This window comes from Stylophora pistillata, chromosome 10, assembly GCF_964205215.1.
Source record: "Stylophora pistillata chromosome 10, jaStyPist1.2, whole genome shotgun sequence".
NCBI classification, from domain to species: Eukaryota; Metazoa; Cnidaria; class Anthozoa; order Scleractinia; family Pocilloporidae; genus Stylophora; species Stylophora pistillata.
Window position 1 is genome coordinate 9,812,361 of NC_142528.1, and position 22,609 is coordinate 9,834,969.

The following is a 22,609-nucleotide window of genomic DNA, read 5'->3' on the forward strand; positions in this document are numbered from 1 at the left end:
CTAGACTGACAGACTTGTTCAGAAAATTTGCAAGGACAGGGGATATTATGTCACAAGAGCGTTTAAGAAGTTGTGTAGGACAAGACTACAGGCCAGATGATTCATTGTTCGGTATGGATAAAATTTCAAGCTTCACTTCATGTGGAGTAACAGGTTTGAAGAAGAATGAGGTGTCAGGTGATTTGGAGTTACAGAGATAGTCCATACAAGGATGCTCAGTTTGTGTCATTCGCAATCAATATCTGACCCTCAAATGAATTTTAAAAGACACGGCAAACGGAGGCTTTTGTTGAAGTACTATTTTAGGCAAGGGTACGAATACGAGGTGATTCGTAATCCGCCATGTTTAAATACACAGTGTCATACGCAATACGCAGTCAGTATTTGAACGATATGAGCCGCTGACCCTCAAAGCATTTTAAATTTTGTTTTGCCGTGAGTTAATTTTGTTTTACCCCGAGTAATTTTATTTTGCCGCCAGTTATTTTATCCTGCCGCGAATTATTTTAATTTGCCGTGAGTTATTTTATTTTGCCGGTGCTATTAGCGGAAAACGAAAAACGACTTGACTTGACTTGTAATCTGTTTTTCAAATTCCATACGAAAGCGAAAAACGGAAAACGAAAATAGAATTCCCAATTCATTTTTTTACAGCGTAGCGAAAAACGAAAAACGAAAATGAAATTTGATTTTCATTTCCTACGCAATTGACAAACGGTTGGTACTAAGTACAAGCATTATAAACGTCCACCGTCAAAGGCTGCCGGCATTCTGAGGCCAACTCGACATTCCTATCCCTTATAATTTGGATGTATCAACAAAGTTGAAATGGTAAATTGGCCACCGTAAAGATTACAAAAGCTGACGTTTCGAGCGTTAGCCCTTCGTCGGAGCGAATGGCGAAGGGCTAACGCTCGAAACGTCAGCTTTTGTAATCGTTACGGTGGCCAATTTACCATATCAACTTTGTTGATACATCCAAATTATTTCGTTACCCCCACCGACGCAGCCCCCAACAGTTTCTTTCGAAACTATCAGCCTTTATTTATTTCTATCCCTTATGTAAACGAAAATGAATTCCGGAAATAGAACCCGGTTTCAGAGCAGCTGCACAGCACTCACTAAAACATTACCATTGGTATTGTTGACCTTGGCAAGTAGACTACTAATGCAAACAGTGATCACGGGCGCCTTAGAATGTTTTACTATTAATGAAGTCACCCTTACGTGTTTGCTGATTTCCTGTCTTTAGACTGTACTTCTTTAAAGTAATTAACCTTCCGTTATTGAAGTGTCCATCAGTTAAGTATTCCTTGTGGTTCTAGGTCTCGTTAGTTATCCTCCAACGGCCAGCTGCCGAACTTGGATTTGATGGCTCGGTCAAAGCTGTTTTTCAAGCTCAAGCAAACAAATATTTTTCCTTTCATGGTTCTCATGCTGACTGAAATCGTACAAGGAAACGGTGAGTCCGTAAATCATTTGGAATCTCAAGTAATTTCACGCACAGTAAGACAAAAAATCCTAGGGTTCATCTGGAATCATTTGCAATCTCAAGTAATTTCATGCACAGTAAGACAGATAATCCTAGGGTTTACAGTAACTTCGCCATCACAACAAACTCTTCACCACAAAACTCGCCACGACTCAAAGTGAAATCACCACCGGTGGCGATTGACTGAAACGTTTGTGTGAAACTTTCATCCGAATAAACGGTAGTTAAGATGTGGTAGTATATTGCGAAAAGGGAAAGGTGTACTGTCTGAATAATGGAAAGTTAAACGAAATAAACATGATCAGTTAGCGAACAGCGAAATCAGTCCTTTCTTTGTTTGGTAAATCCTTTGTTTCAATGAGTTAACGAATGCAGTCATCAGAGAGAAAATCGCTGGCATGCTACTTGTTATTCTGACTTGTAATTATAAGTTTGATCGGTTTGCCCTTCAGGAACTCCTAGAGGGCGTCAAGTCCCTTTCTGCAGAATTTTTCCGTGTTTACACGCACTCTTAATTTCACATCATAAAAACTAAAAGATGAAAAACCTTCAAGATCTAACCTTGCGTATGATATAAGTTTCATTAGATTTGATTTCGAATCGTGCTCATAAGAACAAAACTAAGTTGGACTTGAGTTTGCACCTGCGCTGGATGGAAATAGAAGTTAGCATACAATGAAACAATATAAAATAACTTTTATTCATTTATAAAAGCCTCATCGCTGACACTAATATCAAAAGGGGATACTGAAAAGCAGATGTTAATATAGACAACTAAACTCTTTTTCTTCTTTTTGTAGGCGATTGTCGCACTCTACAATTTGGGCTCCAAATGGTGGGGAGATCTCTGTTGAATCACACGATCATTTCGGTCGTCATAAACTCGATGGAAATTTGTGAATTGAGGTGCTATCTTGAACACGACTGTGTGTCGATCAACTTTGGAGCTGAACATGACGGAGGGAATAGATGTGAACTAAGTGACTCAGATCACATTATTCATCCTGGAGATCTTAAAAGTCGAGAGGGATTTATCTACAGATCAGTTGAGGTATCATTGTATTGGTCTTTCAATTCCATGGAAGTCTTACGCCATGAGATTTGAGACCACAAAATTAGCTGAGTAAAACGAGGGACATCGCACATACTTCTCAACTTTGCGCCAAGACGTTGACGAGTTGTTTTCCCTTCAGGCGCACTCTGTTTTTCTAACCTACTTAGAAAATGCTTATCCTGGGCTTTCCGGCTCAAACCAAACTAAGAAAAGAAATCGTGGCACTCTTATGTGTTCAGTACGCACTGTTTATTTCCTCTCTGCCTCTATCTCTCCTTATTTTTACGACAAGCATTTCCTTTTCAATCTCTTTTCCTCTTATTCTCTGCTATTTTCACAAATTTTTTATTTTCTCTTGTATAATATCTCCCTTCTACAGTAGAACTCCAGTAACACGAGCTCGGTTAACTCGAACTCGGTTAACTCGAACTCCCTGGTAACTTGAACAAGAGCCGATTTCCCTTGAACCATTTTTTGTTTCCTTGTGGAGTTCGAGTGAGCAGGGTTCTACTGTATTTTCTAGCAATTTCTCGCCTCATTTAATGAATAAATAAGTTTGTAATAGAATTTCTTATTGCGTCAACAGAATTTTTGCACCAGCAATCCTTGTTCATCGAATGGCCGCTGTCAAACAGGATTTGGAGATAAAGGATACCGCTGTATATGTTCTACAGGATACACAGGGGAACACTGTTCCACTGGTAAAACTTTTTGTGACAGTTTTTTGAATTTCTGCCTTCCCTACCGACAACTGATAAGATTTAACCCTTTCACTGGCAAGATCTGATAAGAAATTTTTCATACTGTCTGCCATCCAATTCACATGACGTTTCTTCAGAGAATTTGCAATTGGATCCACTTAGGATCCTCTAATTGATATTTTTTTTCTCATCACTTGTCTGCTTGATATTGTATTGATACTGTCTTGGGTACCCATGGGAGTGAAAGGGTTTTATCATTATTGTTATAGCCAACCATCTATAATTTTCATCACTTTGTATTGTTAAGCGATTACTTTTCAGAGTTTTTGAGGACACCAATAAAATTTAGGCGCAACTCACGCCTAAGACATGTATTTTCGTTATGATTCGTTGCATCTAGCGATCCTCGGTCACGTTAAAGAAAAACCCGGAAAATCTTGTAAACATATCTTGGATACTGGGTCATCGAAAGGAAACGGGGAGTACTGGATCGACCTCGGGAACAGCGGAGACCCTTTAAAAGTTTACTGTGACATGACAACTGATGGAGGTATGAAGGATTCTTGAAATATTGATAAACCAATCGGGTAGCAACCTCCAGCCTTAGTGCACCTCCCCGCATGAACCCAGCCACGTGATAGAAGCTCAACTTACTCTGCCATACAGTTCTTACAATGTTAGTTTGGAGAGTTTGATTTTGGATCAACTGATAATCCCCTGATTGTCTTTTTTCCTTATTCTCATACCTCGTCTGCTTGATATTGTATTTATATTGAGATAGAATGAATATATGAAGTTTATATATTTTGAACTGCGGTATTAGATACGTATGATGCACGATCCTCGCAGTAGATAGCGCTATTTATGCAATAGCGAAAATCAGACCTGAAAAAAATCAGGCCTGTACGGGACTCGAACCACTGACCTCTGCGATACTAGTGCAGCGCTCTACCAATTGAGCTAACACTCGCTTTCACGGGTTTATTACGAATCAACTTAACGGCCTGCTCCCAGTTGGCTTGTTAGCCCAATTGGTAGAGCGCTGCACTAGTATCGCAGAGGTCAGTGGTTCGAGTCCCGTACAGGCCTGATTTTTTTCAGGTCTGATTTTCGCTAATGTATAAATAGCGCTATCTACTGCGAGGATCGTGCATCATACGTATTGTATTTACATTGTAAGGAGAAATTATGTCTTGATCACTCAAGGCAGTTAAAGGGTTAAGGGTATCATGAAGAGAGGATTAGCGGCATTTATAATTCGTGCTTTTATGCACGAGCAAGCATAGACAATCCCATCAATGTACACATTTTATGAAAGCTTGATAATCATGGAAACAACCACAACTTTGAAGTTCCTTAAAAGGTAATTTCTGCCAGAATTTATGTTTGCGAGATTCGCGTGCTCTCAAAGCAACCATCCGACGGCTGTTGAATCCTTTTTTAAGACTCGAAAACTCTGTAGGCCTGAAAAATTGATTTTCCGATTTGTGAAGGGTTCGCAGATCCGTTTCAAATTTATTTATAAATTGATATTTTGCATGCTTTTTGTAATCCTTGTGTCGATCTCTTTCAATAATATTTAAACTTTCCCGATCCTCCCTCCGTTCCTCCTGAAACCATGTGTTCCCCTCCCCCTCCCCCCCCTAAAATCCTCCGACTCTATTCAGGCGATAAATGATGACACAATTAAGTTTGCTTGATTTCAGGAGGTTGGCTGCTGGTCGCAAACATTGTGGCTGAGGATTCCATTCCTCAGAAGATGACGTCTATGAGATCATACCTTAGAATACAAGACTACCACAATTCAAAAATGTTCCTTTCCGATACTGCCATGACCGAACTGCGGAAGCGTTTGTCTTTCACTCAGCTGAGATTCCACTGCAGCAAACAACTGGGACGCACGTTCCACGTGACCACTGTCGCTAACAGCTCTTGAACTTGAACTTTGAACTTTATTTTTATTTAGACACGGTAAATCTATCAGATAAAATAATAATATTATTACAATCTATTTTTACAGTTACAATCTATTTTAATTTATATAAACATGATCTAAAATTTAAAAGTAAAATAGAAAAAAATAAAGAAATTCTGCTTTACATAGATGCCGTGTGTGTTTTGTCGATTCAGAGGAAGAAATTGCGACAACCATTTCGGAAGGATTGAAGTGATTTTGCTTGCCGCAAAGTGATTGAAGTGATTTTGCTTGCCGATTTTGATTTTCGCTCTGGCGAAGCCGTGGTCAAGTACTTCAGCGGTCAGACGGATGAGCGACCTTCTTCATGCAACTCTTTCCAGAGAGTAGAGGGGGATAATTCTTACCTTTCTGTGATGTGTCATGGGTGGGGAGCCACTTATGGTGGGAAATGGGGTCACTTGCGCCGGAATAACAGGCTATTTAATCACTTGGCGTACGTTTCACCTATGTATCACTGGCATATCCGCCAGAAAGACTTGTTGTGCGATGACAAAAGAAACAAAAATAACCTATCACGTGGAGATTTTTGGAAAATATATGCGCGATAAGCTATCTTAAGAATTACCCTCACTCGACACATGACGATTGAAAAGAGTGAAATTGTGACTGTTAGATTTTTCGGTACTCTTTCCCCATCACAGTCTGTAGTTACATTTTTACCATGAGTATAATTCAACGAGACAATACGGTTGATGAGAAAAAAGAGAGAGTTCTAACATCATTTGAACATCATAAAAAGCTGCACCCAGCCTTTTTAATCTTAGGAAAGCACACCAATTAAATCAAGAACAAAGGTTAAAAAGGTGAGTTATTATCAAGTATAACCTACCTTATTTACTATATTTCGGGTATTATAGTTTTCTCATCGTATATGTTAAAAAGACTTTGATTACAAAAATCTTTGCGAAAGGTGTTCAAGAACTTGTAAAACGAAGACAATGACGTAATAACTTTCATTGTTGTCGCATAAAGTATGCGACCTGGTGACACTCTTTGTGGAATGATCTTGTTCCCAATTCAGTTGTCATTGTATAGTGTTATACTTCGGTAGCAGAGTGTTTTAGAGAACCGTTATGAAGGACCTCGAGATAAGTTTATGTTTAGAGCCGTCCCGAAGGACATCGATACTAGTTCAGTGTTTAACAAATGGCAAACACCACAGCGTACACTATTGAGTTATGGATGCACGCGGGAGGTTGCTAAGCACGAAAGAAGCGTAAGAGTCGCGCGAGGAGATAGCCGAGAGCGACTCTAGCCTCTTGAGTGCTTAGCAAACTTCCCAAGTGCATCCATAACTCAATAGTGTACGCTGTGGTGTTTACCAATTGTTTTATTACATAACATAACATTGATACATTGTAGCTAAAGAGTTCCCATTTATTTAACAAAATCTTACGTGACCAGAAAATACAAGCGCGCGCGGAAAAATAGTCTTTGCATTTGCTCACGTCAGCAGTGTACACCCATGGGAAAATGGGGGACGCTAAATTGACCGATCAGAGCGCGCGCTTTAGTTTGGTTATGTTATAATTCTTTTGGTGTTTCGTCCAACCAGTATATGAAACACGGAACAACTTGAACCCTTTCATCACAAAAAGTGAGAAAAAAACATTTCTCTTTACAGTATCAGTATATTTTCCAGCAGGAAGTTGATAAGATGAAAGAAAAATATCAACCAGGATCATTGACTGATCTAGCTCCAAATTTTCAAACTTTGAGCAATGCACGGCAAACAGAGTGGATCTCTGGATCATCGACCTGAAATTCATAATATCTGACCCATACTTCTCCATTCTAGCAGCTTCAAGTACTTTCACGTATGTAAATAAGTTGTAAAACTGGTGTGGAATCGCTGAAAAATATCGCGTAGTCTCTTAGTTGATCAGTTAGATTTTCTCATCGTCTGTTTGCTGGATAACACCCTGATATTCTTGATATTAAATGTCAATCACTTCTAAGAACGCAAATTGAAGTATTGCCCTTGAAAGTGAAAGACCAAGCCGACTACTCTTACATGTGATCTTTATGTGTTTTTCATGTATTCTTCATGAAAAAATTTTGATACTTATCCATTTTGATAGCCGCAAATACCTGCAAATTGTAGAGGAAAAGCATCGTAATATCAACATTAATTTATAAGTGCTAATTAAGTGTCACATAACACCTCTGCTTGCTGAATTACATTGGTTACCAGTGCGCGCCAGAATACATTATATAGGATACTTTTAATAACTTATAAAATTTTGGACCGTCATGCGCCTAAGTACCTTTCAGACCTAATCAGCATTCAACAGCCTTCGTGCTATAGCTTAAAACGTAATGACAATGGTCCCTTGCTTGAAAGAGCAATTGCGAAAACAAAGAAAACAATAGGTGACAGAGCACTTCAGATAGCTGCTCCTCTTTTTTAATTGGAACGAGTTACCTAGGTCTGCACAGGAAGCAAGGAACTTAGAATCTTTTAAGACTATAATTAAAACATTTTTATACAGTCAAGGAATCGTTTCACTTATCTTAGTAATCTTCTTTTATCCATTAGTATTTTAGAACTTCTTCTGTATTATTCGATTTACATTTTTAAATGTAAATAGTTTGTAAGCTTTACTGAAAGATTTGTAAGATTCATAATAGAGGTTTAAGTTTAGTTATTAAGTTATACGTTATTGTGATGAGCTTTTGAATATTGTATTGGCTAGGAGAATTTCAGTCAGTCAGTCAGTGAGTAACTTTATTACCATGTCAAATCTTCTAGCTGACCACAAGTCGTCTACTAATTAGGGACACTTAAAATTACACTTAAATCTAAAAATCACACTGAGATATTTAGGACAGGTGTATAAATATATAGCGGGAGTAAACATATATAAGTTACAATGAAATGTTTACAATAAGTTAAATTGCGTATACTTATGAATAAAATTAATTGGTACTTGACAATTATAATAGAATAACAATTTTAATAGTTAAAAACTTAAAAGCTCCCGTTAATTAATAATTACAAAGGTGACAGTTAATGCAGTCGCCATCAGTAATTAATGTAGCAGGATTCTCCCTCCTAATATTTGCTTTAAATGTTTATAAGGAAGTTATGGCTCTGTTCTTACCGGATAGTTTTGACCAAATTTGGTATCGGATCAACTAATAATCCCCGAATTGATATCTTTACTTTATTCTGTTTACTTGTCTGTTTGATTTCGTGTTGATATTGTAAGGAAAAATTCTGCCTAGGTCACTCATGAAGGTTTAAGGGTTGAAGCGAAAACGTTGCTTTGAAAACAGAAGCTATAATCGGGTACGAAAGACCGTGACGATAACTCGTAAGCTTCCTTACAACCCACGCAGGCCCATCAAAAGTAGGTCAGGAGATGAATGACACAAATTGCACATCATAGTTGACAATACGACGTGTTGATTGACTCACACCGGCATATATTCGCATGATTAGGTACTAGTGAGTGGCAGCGTTCATTTCCGTTAGACAATTCTACAGACGTTATTATTCGGTTCAACAGTTAGAATTTCCTTATCATTGATCATTCATGATAACCAGTGGTTATGATGAGGTTGGCAGTCAAAATCACATCCTATGTTCTAGGAACCACTTCCTGTATTTCTTAGAAATCCGTTGACATCACCTGTAAATCCAACAAATATTATTAACAAGATAATCTCATAAATCGTTTCGATTAAACTTGATATCGTTTGAGGTGAAAACATTCCATATAGACGGCATATTCCCGTATCTTTACGGACTACATACGTCATTCTGAGGATTCCGTTTGTTAGAATCAAGCGATGGAAACTGTAAGTACGTACAATCAGTGCGAAAACGATATCATCGAAATGGGTTGATGGTTTTTACGGCTAATGGTTAAAATTTTTGCTATTTACGGCTAAGGGTGAATATCATTGCCAGGAACGTTAGCCTTAAAAACTCTTTACGGAGGCCAATGTACTTTGTCAACCCAGTTGATAAAGTCAGATTATCTTGTAATACCCCTTCCCCACCCCCCACCGCCGCAGCACCACAGTTTCTTTAGAAACTTAACTTCTTTATTTAATCATTACCGTGGTGATAAATAACAATACACTGGATTTGCAAAGACGCGCTAAATCTTTCCCCAAGGAAAATTTTCTCCTTTTTCTTTCAATTCGCAGGACGATCGAAAGGAAGGGATGACAGCATTTGTCGAGAAACGAAAAGCCGACTTTACGGACAGTTCACGGTCTGTTAGTTTTCGGGGAAATCGTAGCTTGCGAGAACTGTGGAATGTTGGGTGGGAAAGTTTAGACAGGTGAAAGAATAGTAACAGCTTATGCACAATGACGCGTGAAGCGTAACGAAAACATGTAGCATTAATTTTCTAAAAAACAAGAAGACTTAATCAATAAAATTGAACGAAAAAATAAAATAAGTAAAGTGGTATCATGATCATTTTTCGTTCGTTCGCTCATGTGTTGTATGGATACCGCGCAGTATACATTGCGTCTGGAAGAAGTATAGATTTCAGTTCCGTTTAGTTCGATATGCTAATTAAGACTCAAGCCAGGATAATTAAGTGACGCACTCTAATTGAGAACTCTCCAGTAATTGTTAACCCACTGTAAACCAAGTTTTTCTGTACTCATTCTATTTTTTAGTTTAAGTGTATAACAAAACATTTAATGACTTGCCCCACAGGAAACAGTGCTTTTTATTTCCTCTCAGTGCTGAATGGAAAGAAAACTCAATCTTCCGCTAGGGGTCAGTCATTAAATGCTTATCATCTTAAACGTGTTAGGTGTCTGTATTAGAATAAACTCTATTGGTAGGGTAGCTAGAGGGAAAAAGATGAAAAGTTTTTAGAGCATCGAAAGTTACATTCCTTATTTTGTTTTCCTTCAATTAGATTTTACTTACGCAGATCAGAAATAGAAACACATACATGTACAGTAGAGCACATAAACCTGCTAATTGTGACTCGTAAATGTATGACTTAGCGCGTTGGAAGAAATGCTGTTAGTTTACTTCTCTGCACAGAAAACACTAGAGCTTTGGATGTTTACATTTATGTTCTGAAAGTAGTTGAAGTTTTCTTTTGTGTCCGAGTAACCTGCCGCCTACGCTTTGCTATTGACAAAAAACCGAGTCATTAGACCATTTCAATATGAGGCATTACTAATGTAGGAGTATCAAGCCGTTTCTATTCATTTCATTCATATTTTATGAAAAGTTGATCAAAGATATTTGCAATATAAACAAACACGCAAAGAGCTTGTGGAAAAAATAATCAAAGGTGAGAGTAACTGAGTCGTTTTGAGGAGGAGGCAAGTTTTTCGATTTGGCAGAAAAGAAGATTACCGCCTAACTTTATTAAGAGTGGATATATAATTCTTGAATAGTTCCGCTCCGATAATAGGTGTAAGTAAGACTTGTAAAAACAAAAGACCCATAATAGAAGACAAGTCGAGAAAAAGTCGGAAACTGACAGGTAAGTGTGAGTGAGGAGCTTGCTGTATTTACTTGTTATCGAGTGAATACCTTATGCGAGCCGGTGGACAAGTAGGGAATTGAAGATCCCATTTTATGGCTTGGTAGTTTAAAAGGCCTTTGTATTCTTTCGTCAGGCTCAGAAAAAAATTTATAAAAACTTCAAATTTGTAAGCTATTTGTTGTTTTAAAAAAGGTCGTCATCTGTCAACGATGCTTTTTTTTTTCTTTTATAAAAATTACAGGATGAGAGGGCATTTTGTTGGTTTCCTTTTCTGTCCTGTTCTGTTGAGTGGTGTCTCTGCATTTCTAGAGGCATTCAGTTCGTCGCTGAGTACTGACTTGAACAAGGACGAGCTTTTCGAAAGAGTTGAAGGTAATGCGAGAATGTGTTATAGTTCCCAACACAAACATTAGGTTCTACAACATAAGGCTCTATAACATATTATGATGCCCCTCACTGGCAGTCAATTTTCTATACTTTCCTCGTTATACTCTCTTTGTGACGACTGCTCCCCTCTCCGTTCCCCTTAAAGACCATGTGATTCCTCCAAAATCCCCCCTCCTCCCCATCCCAGGTGATATATAACGACTGGTCTCTAACTCCTTATAACTCTTAAGGCTACTTCACCTTTTTACAGTATCGGCAATCAAGATGGCTTCTCAGAACTGATTAAACAACTACACACAAACTGTTTCCGTACTTTATCGCTCCCCTTTTCACTTTGTTCTTGATTAAAGTATTTACGATACACTGTATGAAGATAACTGATGAAACTAACTGAACTTGTAGCTTTCACGACTTTTGTTGCTTTTCCAGGATTTGAGCTCGTTGGTCACATCACCAAGACATTGTACGCTGACGAAATTAGCTGTGGATTAAGATGCCTTCAGGATAAAAAATGCCGATCATACAACAGCAAATCCGATACTAATGATGCAGGGAAGGAATGTCAGCTGAGTAACCAAACCAAACAATCAATTCCGGAAAACCTGAGGCAAAACCCACGTTTTACTTATTATGGAACAGGTATTGTTGAGTAAGGTACTTAAGGCTATTTTAACATCTATGCTATTAACCAAGCGTGAGGTCAAGATGGCTGGATATTGGCCGTGGTCTTTTTTGTATTCTGTGGACCGAGACGAAGTCGAGGTCCATAACAATGCGAAAAAAGAACGAGGCTAATATCCAGCCATCTTGACCGAACAAGCTTGGTTAATAAAGGATTTATTATAACGCAAAAATATTTCGTTTTATTAAGAATTGAGAATGACTTGTTTATTTCGAGAGCTGGGATAGAAAGCCAACTGTGTCAAGCACAACAAACTCACGAGTATCGTTTCTGTTTTCTTTGTTTTGACTATCTTCTGCCGCTTTTTGCGTTTCCATCCCCCGAAATTGTCCAAGAATTAGAAACGTAGTTCTAATTCTATTTTATTTCATGCGCAGGATCGATGCGGGCAATCCCGGGCGGGTAAGATGGGCTCATCATGCCCGCTCAGGTAGCCAATCAGAACACAGGATTCGCTTCATCTCGCCCACGGGCACTGCGAGCGATGTAATAAATTATTACTGATGGTTTCAGTCCAAACGTCTGTTAATAATCAACACCAAACTTCTAGAAAAAGATTTTAAAAATTCCCCATACTATTCTATTACTCGGATGGAGGGGGGGGGAGGGGGGGGGGTTCGGAGGATTTTGGTTGTGTCAAAAAAAAAAATCAACCTTATCCCCCAAGTTCCTCCTCATTGGTAAACAATTTTCTTTGGTCTTCCATTTAACCGTCTCTGTTAGCGACGACTGATCCCCTATCTGTTCCCCTTGAATACTATGTGATTCCCCTAAAGATCGTCCCGCGCACTTTCCCTCTGGTAAATGATGACTGACTCTTACTTATAGTCATGGTCAGAGGTTTTCAAAGCTCTCTCGTGTTATGTGTTACTTTTCCTTCAGTTCTCTTTGAGATCGAAGGGCGCTATCGATCCTACAAAGATTTTCAAAATCTAGAGTGATCTAATAATTAAGCGAAGTGAATTACCAATGGAATAAGACCTACATGGGGTGTTTTGTTTCTGAGTTTGATCCTCGTCTGTTTTCAAAGATTATTCTTTCCTCCTCTAATACAGATAAACGAGGTCTTGATTCTGCTTATCCGGCTCATTCCTGCAAGGAAATTCGGGACTCTGGACACTCCGAAGGTGACGGGGAGTACTGGATCGACCCTGAGAAGAATGGAAACCCTTTGAAGGTCTATTGTGACATGTCAACATATGGTGGTGAGTAAATGCGTTTTTGTTTTTGAGACACGAGGACTTTAACCGGAGTGCATTGGACTTTGGGCCGGTTTTTAATGAAACATTCTGTGGTCTGGGGTGTTAGTGCTTTCTCTACTAAGGTGTTTGTTATGGTTTTTTAAAGGGAAAGTACGGTCTAGAAAAAGTTTATCTTAATTAGAAGACTTTTTCCTCAGGAGTTCGAAAATAACTGCCATTTTGTCTAGTTTCCTTTGTATTAGCGATAAGAGCGCTTTGAAGTTGCCCATTTTTACAACTTTCGTGGTTTGAAAAACGCCATCTTGGATATTACGTCATTGTGACGTAGCAATAGTCAAACTTAGTTCGGCACTTTGTCCTTGTTGACTAGTTCGACCTTATGTGAAAACAATTTTCCAATACTCCCAATAGGGGAAATGAGGTGAACTATCCTGTTGTTGAATTTCAAAATACATACTAATATTCAAAAGGAAAAGATGCAAGCCTCTACAAGCTACCGGAAAGTGAAATATTAAGGAAAAGTTAGCCGGCAAAAATGACCCGCGACGACGACTTTCCGAACCCTGTAAAATCTCACAACTTCCAGAACGAAGACTTCCAGCGAGATATACAGGCATGTAAGTTTTCCTTGTTGACCTTCGCTTCGAACTGAAAACTATGCTTACCTTTTCCATATTCAACACAGCTCCCCGTTATTTATTCTACGAGTTTTTCCAAACCATTTTAATGCGAGCGAATAAATTGAAGCTCGTAATGGTGGTACACCGTGTGTGGCAAATTTTCAGTCGCCACCCTTGACCAAAGCCGATTTACAACATCATGCGCTTTTCCAAGCGGTGTACAAATATATCTTGTCTTTCCTAAGTCTGATAAGTGTCCATCGAGTAAATTTTCTTTACCCCAACAGTCACATTCTCCTGCGGAGAAAAAACTACGTGACATTAATACATCGCTAGCAAATTTTCAAGACAAACACGTTTGCGACTAATACAAATTATTAAAAACTGGATCATTGGATAATGCAATTCAAGACTTCTTATTGGTTTAGCCATTATGGTATATGAGCCAATATACCATAGATCTACAAATATGGTAAGCGTACGCGTCAGCTTAAAATTAAAAGGGAGCTAAAAAAATAAGATTGGTAAGATTTGTCTAATATCTTGGAGGCGTTTTTAATAAAACAATTAATCCACGCGCGCTTGTTGGATGTGAGATGATTATGGCCAACTCGGCATACGCGCCTCGTTGGCTATCTATCATCTCATATCCAACGCGCGCTCGTGGAATATTTGTTAATTATCCTTCGTCAGGCAGTTGCCATATTTCACTCTATCATATCGATTGGACACGATAAAAATAATATGAAAATATTTATGTCTTCCAACCAACTACTTGACGTAATTATGCAGTGCTTATGCTTTCAAAAGAAATCGAAAGTTTCATTTTAACTTCAATTCCTAATGTAAACACTGTGAATGAATGAATACCTTTATTTAAGTGTCAGACTAAAATAGCAGTACATAACCACTAAATGGGGACACTACAAAATAAATTAAAAATGACTAAATTCATATATTAATTAAAGTTAAAATGCTAATTGAGCTAAAAATACTAAGATTGGTTAACATGCTAAAATATTTACAATATGTACAAGATAAAATGTACATTAAAAAAAACTTTTTTACATTAAGTACTGCATAAAATACAGTTGGTACAGTAATTATCGGTCAGTAAAGTATTTAGATCAATCTTACGGATATTTATCTTGAAAGATGATAATGTTGGCAGATCTCTAATGTTCTTGGGTACAATATTCCATAACTTAGGTCCTGTATATCTGATAGAGTGCTTACCATATGTTGCTGTATTAAATCTAGGAATAACAAATTCTTTGCTACGTAGGGCATATTTCGTATCAGACCTCCGAAATAAACTGTATGACAGTGGCGATTTTCTGGCGCCCGTCGAAAATAACATAGCTCTACTTCTCACAAGTCGCGACATTTAGAGCGAAAAATACGGCGCTGAAGCTAATTCTAAGCAATAAAGATGAAAAAAAACTTTGCAAATTAAAGGTAAATGCTGCAAGAAACAAAATTTAATTCGTAACAATTAACTTCTGCCTTTTGTAAGCGTTAATTTTGGCAGCTAAGCGTTTGTAATCAATTTTGTCAGTGTTTACGCATACGAAGAATGATCTTCAAGTCTATCATTTCTAACTTGTTGCATGCCAACTGGGGCTGATCTTAGTTCCAAATGGCTCGTGTTCCGTTCATGATACACCGAAAGCTGGGTTCCTGTAACTGCAAAAATAGTTACATGGATAGCACTGAATTATTTAGAGTTTGTTTTATCTTAGGGGGTTGGCTTCTGGAGTCAAACGTTGAGTTCTGAAGCCCCTCTCCTAAAGTGTCAGTTGAGACAACGTACCGCGGAATCAGTAATTCACATATGGTTCTGCAGAAAGGTGCCATGAAAGAGTTTAGAAAACACTTGTTATTCACCGATCTGAGATTTCACTGCCGTAAGAAACTGGGGCGCACGTTCCACGTGGTCACAGCTTCCAATAGCTCTGGTGAAGTTGTGGTCCAATACTTCAGCGGTCAGACGGATGAGCAGCCTGACGCCTGTGGTTCGTTTGTGAGATTGAAGTGGGATGACAGTTCCAATTTAGCTGGCATTTGCAAAGGCTGGGTCTACTAAAAAATGGAACTTACCTTGTTGGAAAGTGGGGACATGGTGAAGATCAAAACAGGTTATATTGGTACCCTGCCTTCAGAAAAGATAAGTATCACTTGACGATCTCTTTGAATGACGGTGGTGACCTCACCTCCCTGCAATGCGATGATAGCGGTCTGGACGCCAACTCAACTGGAGATTTTTGGAGAGTCTTTGTCCGATAATGCCAAATATCTTTAAAAACCTAGAAGCTTTCTGTTCAAAGAGCGACCCTTAGTTGTGAAAAAAAAAAAAATACGGCCAATAGTCCATTTTACAGCTGCATGCTTGATTGCCAAGCCTTTGATCAGGAATGAGGCTAAGGGTGACCTTGTTATGATACAGATGTTGCTGCTTTTCAACAGTAGATTACTTTGTATAGTAATCATGCTAACTAGATACTGGTCTCTATCACAACAAGGTCACCTTCAGCCTCACTCTAAATCAAAGACTTGGCAACTAAGTACACAACTGTATGAGACAAGGCAAATCAAATACTAATGCAATATTTATATGCCCTTACCAGGTTTTAAAGCTCTTATATTTAAGACACCCCTTTCCCTTGTAGTAGACTGATTAATGCTGCTCCACTGTTGTTACTATGAAGTTGTAATGTTACATACATCGCACATTGAAGTATTCAATGAGACAACCCGCGGTAGAAGTTCAGCTATGCTTATTTCCATGGACAATAAAAGCTCGAAGGGTAAGCCTTTCCCTCTAACTGGCGACAGAATTTGAAAATTGTAAGAAAGATACTATAATAAGGATTGAAAAAAAGGCACTCATAACCAATAAGTTGAAAAAGTAAGGGAATAAAACACAAAGTTGAATTGACTTCTAAATAAAAGTAATGTGGGTGATCACGTAAATTTTTGTCCGAAACTGGTCCCGAAAAAGGAGCGCTTTAAACGGGTTATACGGCACAGAGATTTTGGTCTTCGCAAAGTTCTCAGTCTGGATAGGCTAGTAACTCATTGAAGGAAATACCCAGGACTAAATAAATATGTTACTAATACTCCAGTAATGTAGTAAATCTCCTGAAAGGCACATTTGCATCTGCTTGCTTCGTTTCAACGGTGTTAAGGAAGATTTGTGCTACGAATACTATACACCGCTTGTTTTTCACATGTATCAAATGCAAAACATGGCAGAAAAATAACGCTGAATACCTAATGAATAATATGTTTCTGTTATGCCTCCTGTTTCCCTCCTAAAATCAATTTTTTAAAACTAAACTAGTAAGCAGAACTCTGCTAACAGTATTTATTACACGACTCGGGAAGTCAGAGGGCCAATAACTAAAATCAACCAATCAAAATGCTCTACTGCCGGTCAATATTCTCTCAGTATTGGACCGGGCACTGTCCCGAATGGTCCCGAATGATACCGCACTTGTGTCCCTTTGAGCTTCAGTCCTGTAATAAATCTCTTTTTAACCAAGCTTGCTCGGGACCATACTGGAATAATATCGGCCCTCGGTCTTTTTTGTACGGACCGAGCGCAGCGAGGTCCGTACTGTCAAGACCTCGGGCTGATATTCTTCCAGTCCGGCCCTCGCACTTGGTTAATAAGATATATATAGTTGTAAAACTTCTCTTTATTCTCGGACGCGTTTCAGCTCGTTTCGTCTAAAATATTGTAGGCATGCAAGATGAGGAAAATATTTTGGGACCGAGTATTTTATTTACCTTGCCTAAAAATTTTTCAAATGTAGTAAATCTATTATTAACCATAACTGTAGGGTTCTTTGTAGCTGTGTTAGATGTGTTGTAGTCCAATTTTATCCTTGGTTCAAATTTTATTTTCCTTTGTTTCGAACTCATTATCATACATTAACATGACCGAGAGCAAAGGAAAATAAAATTTGAACCAAGTATAAAATTGAACTACAGCAGATATATAAGAATAACATGATTAGAGTACAGAAGAGAAAAAGGATCGACTAACTGATGCATGGTTGAAAGATCTGCGCTACTTTAAATAGCTAGATATTTCCATGGCTTTGATAAGAAGTTCCTATTATAATTTTTCCGCTCAGCAGCAATGTTGAATTCTTAACGAACTATTGTATTTCTGTTACACGCCTCTTGTTTTTACCTTAACAAGTAAGGATTATAACAAATTCAAGGTTGCACAACTTGATCTGCTCTTAAGACAGTTCTTAATTATTTTGATCCGTTAAACCTCCCAGCCATGTAAAGCGGTCAGTCTCTCATAAATAGCTCTGGAGCTTTCAACTCCTTTAAAGTAGTACGGCAAGTTTCAGGATTTTTTCTCGCGGTGGCTTTACCAAATTTTTGCATGTCAGAGCGAATATTTCTCCAGGCCCTTTTTCTTTCCGTAGCGCTTGGGTTGTTTAAAGTCACTCAAGGAAGCGGTAAGCTATTCATTTCATATTTTACACTTAAATTCCTTCAAGAGAGGATGAGGAACATCATCCCTCCTTGGTTCCCTCATTTGATCCTCTTATAAATCCCTCTACTTCTTAAAACCCTGAAATAGTGTGTTAGTGAGAATATCTCTTTGACGCTGTAGATCAAGCCATATGTAAATTTAAGCTCTCATCCATGTGGTAAGGCAAATCTGACATATTTTCGTAGTTCTGTAAATGAAAAAGTAAGCGTAAACTACTATAATAGTCACAATTATCATTAACTCTGACTACTCTCAAAATGTATGTTTTTTTTTTTTTTTATGGCAGCCAAAAATTGGTCTGTACTGACTATAGTTTGAAAGCCGTTCGTGAAAGCTTGGATTGGGTTTTTTAGGAATTTCTCAAAGTTTCCGTTTCCTTTTTACTTTCGTCTAATTTATTGCCGCTTTTAGTTAATTAGATAAAGCCGAATTATCCGTGTTTAGGGATCGAATGTGACAAGGGATCTTGAGATCAAAGATTGCGAAGAATGAAAAAAATCAGCGTAATCCTTGGGTATTTTTATGATTAAACAGAGATCGAGGATGTCATTTAATAAAAGTCAGGTTTGTAAGCACAGGACGCGGGTGATGAGAATGACGAAAGTCGACCAATGAATGTTTCATTTAACACTATTTGGAGTAACACGCAGAAAAGTAACTTATCGTTGAAATAATTCGGGTTTAAGGCTTAACATCTTAACTTCGTTTCTTTCATATTTATTATCACTAGATGAATGTCGCACGCTATTGTTTGAATCCTCAATCGAAGGAGGCTCCTTGTCTATTGATCACGTGATCAGCTTTCATACGACGGAATCGTCTGAGGATTGTGAATTGAAGTGTTACTTTGAGGACGATTGTATGTCAATCAACATTAGAGCCCTGGGTGATGGAACATATTATTGTGAATTGAATGACTCAGACCATGTCATACATCCTCGAGATCTCGAAAATAAGACAGGCATTATTTACAGATCAGTAAAGGTATGAATTTCTCGATTCAAATTGATGGCGAATCAGTGTTAGGCTGCGTTCAAGCTTGGTGCTCGAGCACGAGGCCCGAGTACGATTCTTGGTGGGCACTTATATGAAAGCACCTTTTTTTTCAAGTGCATGCGACAGAATTTTTGCACCGTGCCTGTGCACGAGTACAAGGTCGGTTACCCAGTGTCTGAACATAGCACCCATTTTGTGCCGAAGTCCGGGCACTAATGCTCGTGCATCAAGTGTGAACGCACCCTTAGAGTTTGAGTACACAATTAGGCCCTTATTCCATAAGGGGAGGCATTCAACCTAGTAATAGACTGCTATTCTTTTGTGGAAGATCCCATAAGTATTAAGTTAAACAGCGAAAAAAAACTGAAAAAAAAACGTAACTTTCGTGTGATTTTTTTTTTCTATTCTATTCTTCCCTGCCTTTAGTTTACTTCCTTCGCGCGCGCGCGGGGCTCCGACATCTCGTCTCATTTTCTATGCTTTTTTTGCCTTCCTCCCCTTTCATTTTATTGTAGTCGTCATCCATCCAGTTCTTGTAGTGACAGTATGTTCATCAACAGAACGTTTGCATCAACCATCCTTGCACACCGAACGGCCGCTGCCAAACAGGATTTGGCGCTAAAGGATACCGCTGTAAATGTTCTGCGGGATTTAAAGGAGAACATTGCTCTAATGGTAAAGGAAAAAAATATTGTAAAATATCTATAGGTTATGGATCATTGAAATATCAACCATTACTAATTTCTCTCGATCGGGTGTAGAATCGAAGCATGCGGATCTTCTGAAACACAATTTAGTGTCGATTGGTTATTACAAGAGAAAATAATAGTTTTATTATTTTCTCTTGGTGATTATCAATCAAAAAAGTATGAGCGATGCAAGTCAAGACATTGTGTTGACGAAATGGGGTACTTTGCGATGGATTAGCCTTCTAGAGGAGAGATACCTGTGGTAACATTATGTTTTAATGAGCAGGACCAAACCCTCAGAACTATGCGAGTCAGTCTCACACGTAACTTTTCTCCTTCTCTTCTTCATAGCCTCGGAATCCGACGACTCTTCTTATTTCAAAGTTATTTCTGTTTTCATTAAAATGTAGAGATCATTGGTCACGATAAATTGAAACCTGGAATTTCTTGTGGACACATACTGAACAGTGGGTCATCTGAAGGTGACGGGGAGTACTGGATCGACCCTGAGAACAGCGGTGTTCCCATGAGGGTTTATTGTGATATGACAACTGCTGGGGGTAAGGCTACTTTAATATTTATTTTTGGTAAATTGTTCTCGACGAGCGATAATACCATCGAGGTATTAACCAATTGAGCTAACCGTCTCCCGGTTAGCTCAATTGGTTAGAGCGCCGAATTGTGTTGTGTGGGAGGTCGAGGGTTCGAGCCCCGGCCGGACCAATACTCATGGTCTTAAGATAACTGAGGAGAATTTGCTACCTTTCTATAATAACAAGAAATGGATAGATTTCTAGTCTTCTTGGATAAGGCCCCGTCTCTTGCAGGGTTAGGGGTAGGAGACATTAATTTCTCACGCACGAGATTACTGTGTGGTGGATGTCCTCCCCTGGGGTGAGATGGGTGGGTTTACTGGGCCCGCAGTAATTCGCCTGTCGGCGAAGCTAATAAACTAAAGGTGCGCGCACTCTCACTAGTCGACGATGAAGTCGTATCTTTTTAGTCACCCCCAACGAGATGATTTTAATGTTAAACATTAATTTTGAATCTGGCCATCGATCGGTTTTACTTCTTATTAACTAAAATTTTGATTGGTCGAGAGCATTCAGTTATTAAACAATAGCGTGTGAAAGTGACATATCTGCAGCAGTTATTAGATTATTATGTCGAGTTCAAAGTCTGTCCAGTTTCCGAGCCCCTCACCCATTAAGCGTTCTCAAACTATTGCAAACACACAGAGGAAATTGTTTAAAAATGTATAATAAAACAGTTATTGTATTCGAATTATTTCATGATATCATGAATTATCAACCTTCCGTATCTGTGTTATCAGCCTCAGCGTTCGGCTACGGTAGATAACTCAGACCTTGGCAGTGATAATTCATGATATCAAGCTCAACCTAATCCTAAAATTGCTTATTGTTGGAAGAAGTGACTGGCGTTTTGACAACCTGAGCGGAAGTCATCATTACTTGAAAAATTGATATATGTATATATATATCGGAGTTTATTCGAGACGCTAAAAATGTCTAAGAAGGGTTGAAATAACGGATTAGTCCCGTCAAAGGGTTGTTCTTAAATAATTCCATCATTACTTGGTTTGAAGAATTCCAGTCTCTTAATTACATGGAGCACATTACATGTTTGTTAATTACTTTCGTGGGGTGATCAGTTAGATTTGCTTCATTTCAGGAGGCTGGGTTTTGGTCACAAACATTGAGATCTCTAGCTCGACCTTAATTGCTGGTTTAACCGTCCACAATTCGTACCGAGGAATAGAGAACTACAAAAACAACGTCATGGCTCTGACAAATAGCGCCATGAATGAACTGTGCAAGATTCTTCTTGTTACTGAGCTCAGATTCCACTGCAGAAAACAAATGAAACGAACCTTCCACGTGACCACGGCCTTCAACAAAACTGGCCAGGCTGTAGTCCAATACTTTTGTGGCCAGACTGACGAACTTCCCTTATCGTGCGAGTCTTTCAAAGTAATGAGAGATGATAATTCAATTTTAGCAAGACGTTGCAATGACTGGGGAGATGACGGTGCGCAGACACAAGTCGGGACGTGGGGGCATTACCTCACCGCCACTGACCCCGACGATGGAAGGTTGTACAGTTTCGCGGCATTTATTGGGAACACCTCTTATTGGCACTTAAGCCCGATCGAACGACTGTTATTATGTGATGATAACAGATTAGAATTACCCGGGCTATATGCTGGCGATTTCTGGAAAATATATGCGCGCTAAACTATGCTTTAAAGATACTTTGGCGTCTTTTTCATTTAACAAATAGATTCCATTTTGACGAGTGTCTGTTCAGTAGATCAAAGTGTTAAAATTGTTTTGTACCGCCACTACAGTTGAATCTCGATTATCCGGACCTCGGTTATCCGGATATCTCGATTGTCCGGACTTTTTCTGGTCCCATTTTTTTCATGAATATTTAATGATATTAGTCGTGTTCAAGATCCGTAGCCATATTATTTTCAAAACTACAACGTTCAAAAGTGAAGTAAAGGCGATGTTCTTCTTTAAGCCAAACTGACTTACTTCAACATTTTAGGCCGATGTAAAAATATTTCATTGATTTTAATTGTTAATACATACGTTTAGAGGTATTCACTTAGGACAGTAAAGATGTAGACCACATCAATTTTTAAAACGATTCGTAAATTTTTGTTTCAAGATTAAATTTCGCTTTCTTATTTAATCAGTTTTTTGTTCCTCATTAATATTCATATTCTCGATTATCCAGACTATTTCGTCTAGTCCAAACGAGTTCGGATAATCAAGGTTCGACTGTATCA

The 22,609-nt window shown here is 38.5% G+C and overlaps 3 protein-coding genes and 1 pseudogene across 3 annotated transcripts; all 4 read left to right on the forward strand.

The window, feature by feature from the left end:
- Positions 1-973: 973 nt before the first annotated feature.
- On the forward strand, positions 974-5,427 carry LOC148721749 (uncharacterized). Its single transcript, XM_088737249.1, has 5 exons — positions 974-1,462; positions 2,293-2,543; positions 3,133-3,247; positions 3,648-3,797; positions 4,954-5,427. Exons 1-5 carry the CDS (start codon positions 1,372-1,374, stop codon positions 5,181-5,183), a joined length of 837 nt encoding a protein of 278 aa, XP_088593375.1. The 5' UTR covers positions 974-1,371; the 3' UTR covers positions 5,184-5,427.
- Positions 5,428-9,020: 3,593 nt separating this feature from the next.
- On the forward strand, positions 9,021-13,578 carry LOC148721750 (uncharacterized). The gene is made up of 6 exons (XM_088736958.1): positions 9,021-9,029; positions 9,384-9,520; positions 10,941-11,071; positions 11,516-11,725; positions 12,824-12,973; positions 13,441-13,578. The coding sequence occupies exons 1-6, from the start codon at positions 9,021-9,023 to the stop codon at positions 13,494-13,496; spliced, it is 693 nt and encodes a 230-aa protein (XP_088593084.1). The 3' UTR covers positions 13,497-13,578.
- Positions 13,579-15,229: 1,651 nt separating this feature from the next.
- Positions 15,230-17,900, forward strand: LOC148721751 (uncharacterized; annotated as a pseudogene).
- Positions 17,901-18,367: 467 nt separating this feature from the next.
- Positions 18,368-22,512, forward strand: LOC148721752 (uncharacterized). The gene is made up of 4 exons (XM_088737247.1): positions 18,368-19,093; positions 19,666-19,780; positions 20,205-20,354; positions 21,487-22,512. The coding sequence occupies exons 1-4, from the start codon at positions 18,971-18,973 to the stop codon at positions 22,047-22,049; spliced, it is 951 nt and encodes a 316-aa protein (XP_088593373.1). The 5' UTR covers positions 18,368-18,970; the 3' UTR covers positions 22,050-22,512.
- Positions 22,513-22,609: the final 97 nt, after the last annotated feature.

Bases quoted from the DNA above. Each gene is read 5' to 3' on its own strand.
- LOC148721749 (XM_088737249.1), top strand. From the start codon at position 1,372: ATGGCTCGGTCAAAGCTGTTTTTCAAGCTCAAGCAAACAAATATTTTT. The intron at 2,544-3,132 runs GTATCATTGTAT...TTGCGTCAACAG, and splicing joins TTATCTACAGATCAGTTGAG to AATTTTTGCACCAGCAATCC. The intron at 3,248-3,647 runs GTAAAACTTTTT...CGTTGCATCTAG, and splicing joins AGGGGAACACTGTTCCACTG to CGATCCTCGGTCACGTTAAA.
- LOC148721750 (XM_088736958.1), top strand. The intron at 9,521-10,940 runs GTGAAAGAATAG...TAAAAATTACAG, and splicing joins GGGTGGGAAAGTTTAGACAG to GATGAGAGGGCATTTTGTTG. The intron at 11,726-12,823 runs GTATTGTTGAGT...CCTCTAATACAG, and splicing joins TTTTACTTATTATGGAACAG to ATAAACGAGGTCTTGATTCT.
- LOC148721752 (XM_088737247.1), top strand. From the start codon at position 18,971: ATGTCAATCAACATTAGAGCCCTGGGTGATGGAACATATTATTGTGAA. The intron at 19,094-19,665 runs GTATGAATTTCT...GTTCATCAACAG, and splicing joins TTATTTACAGATCAGTAAAG to AACGTTTGCATCAACCATCC. The intron at 20,355-21,486 runs GTAAGGCTACTT...GCTTCATTTCAG, and splicing joins TGATATGACAACTGCTGGGG to GAGGCTGGGTTTTGGTCACA.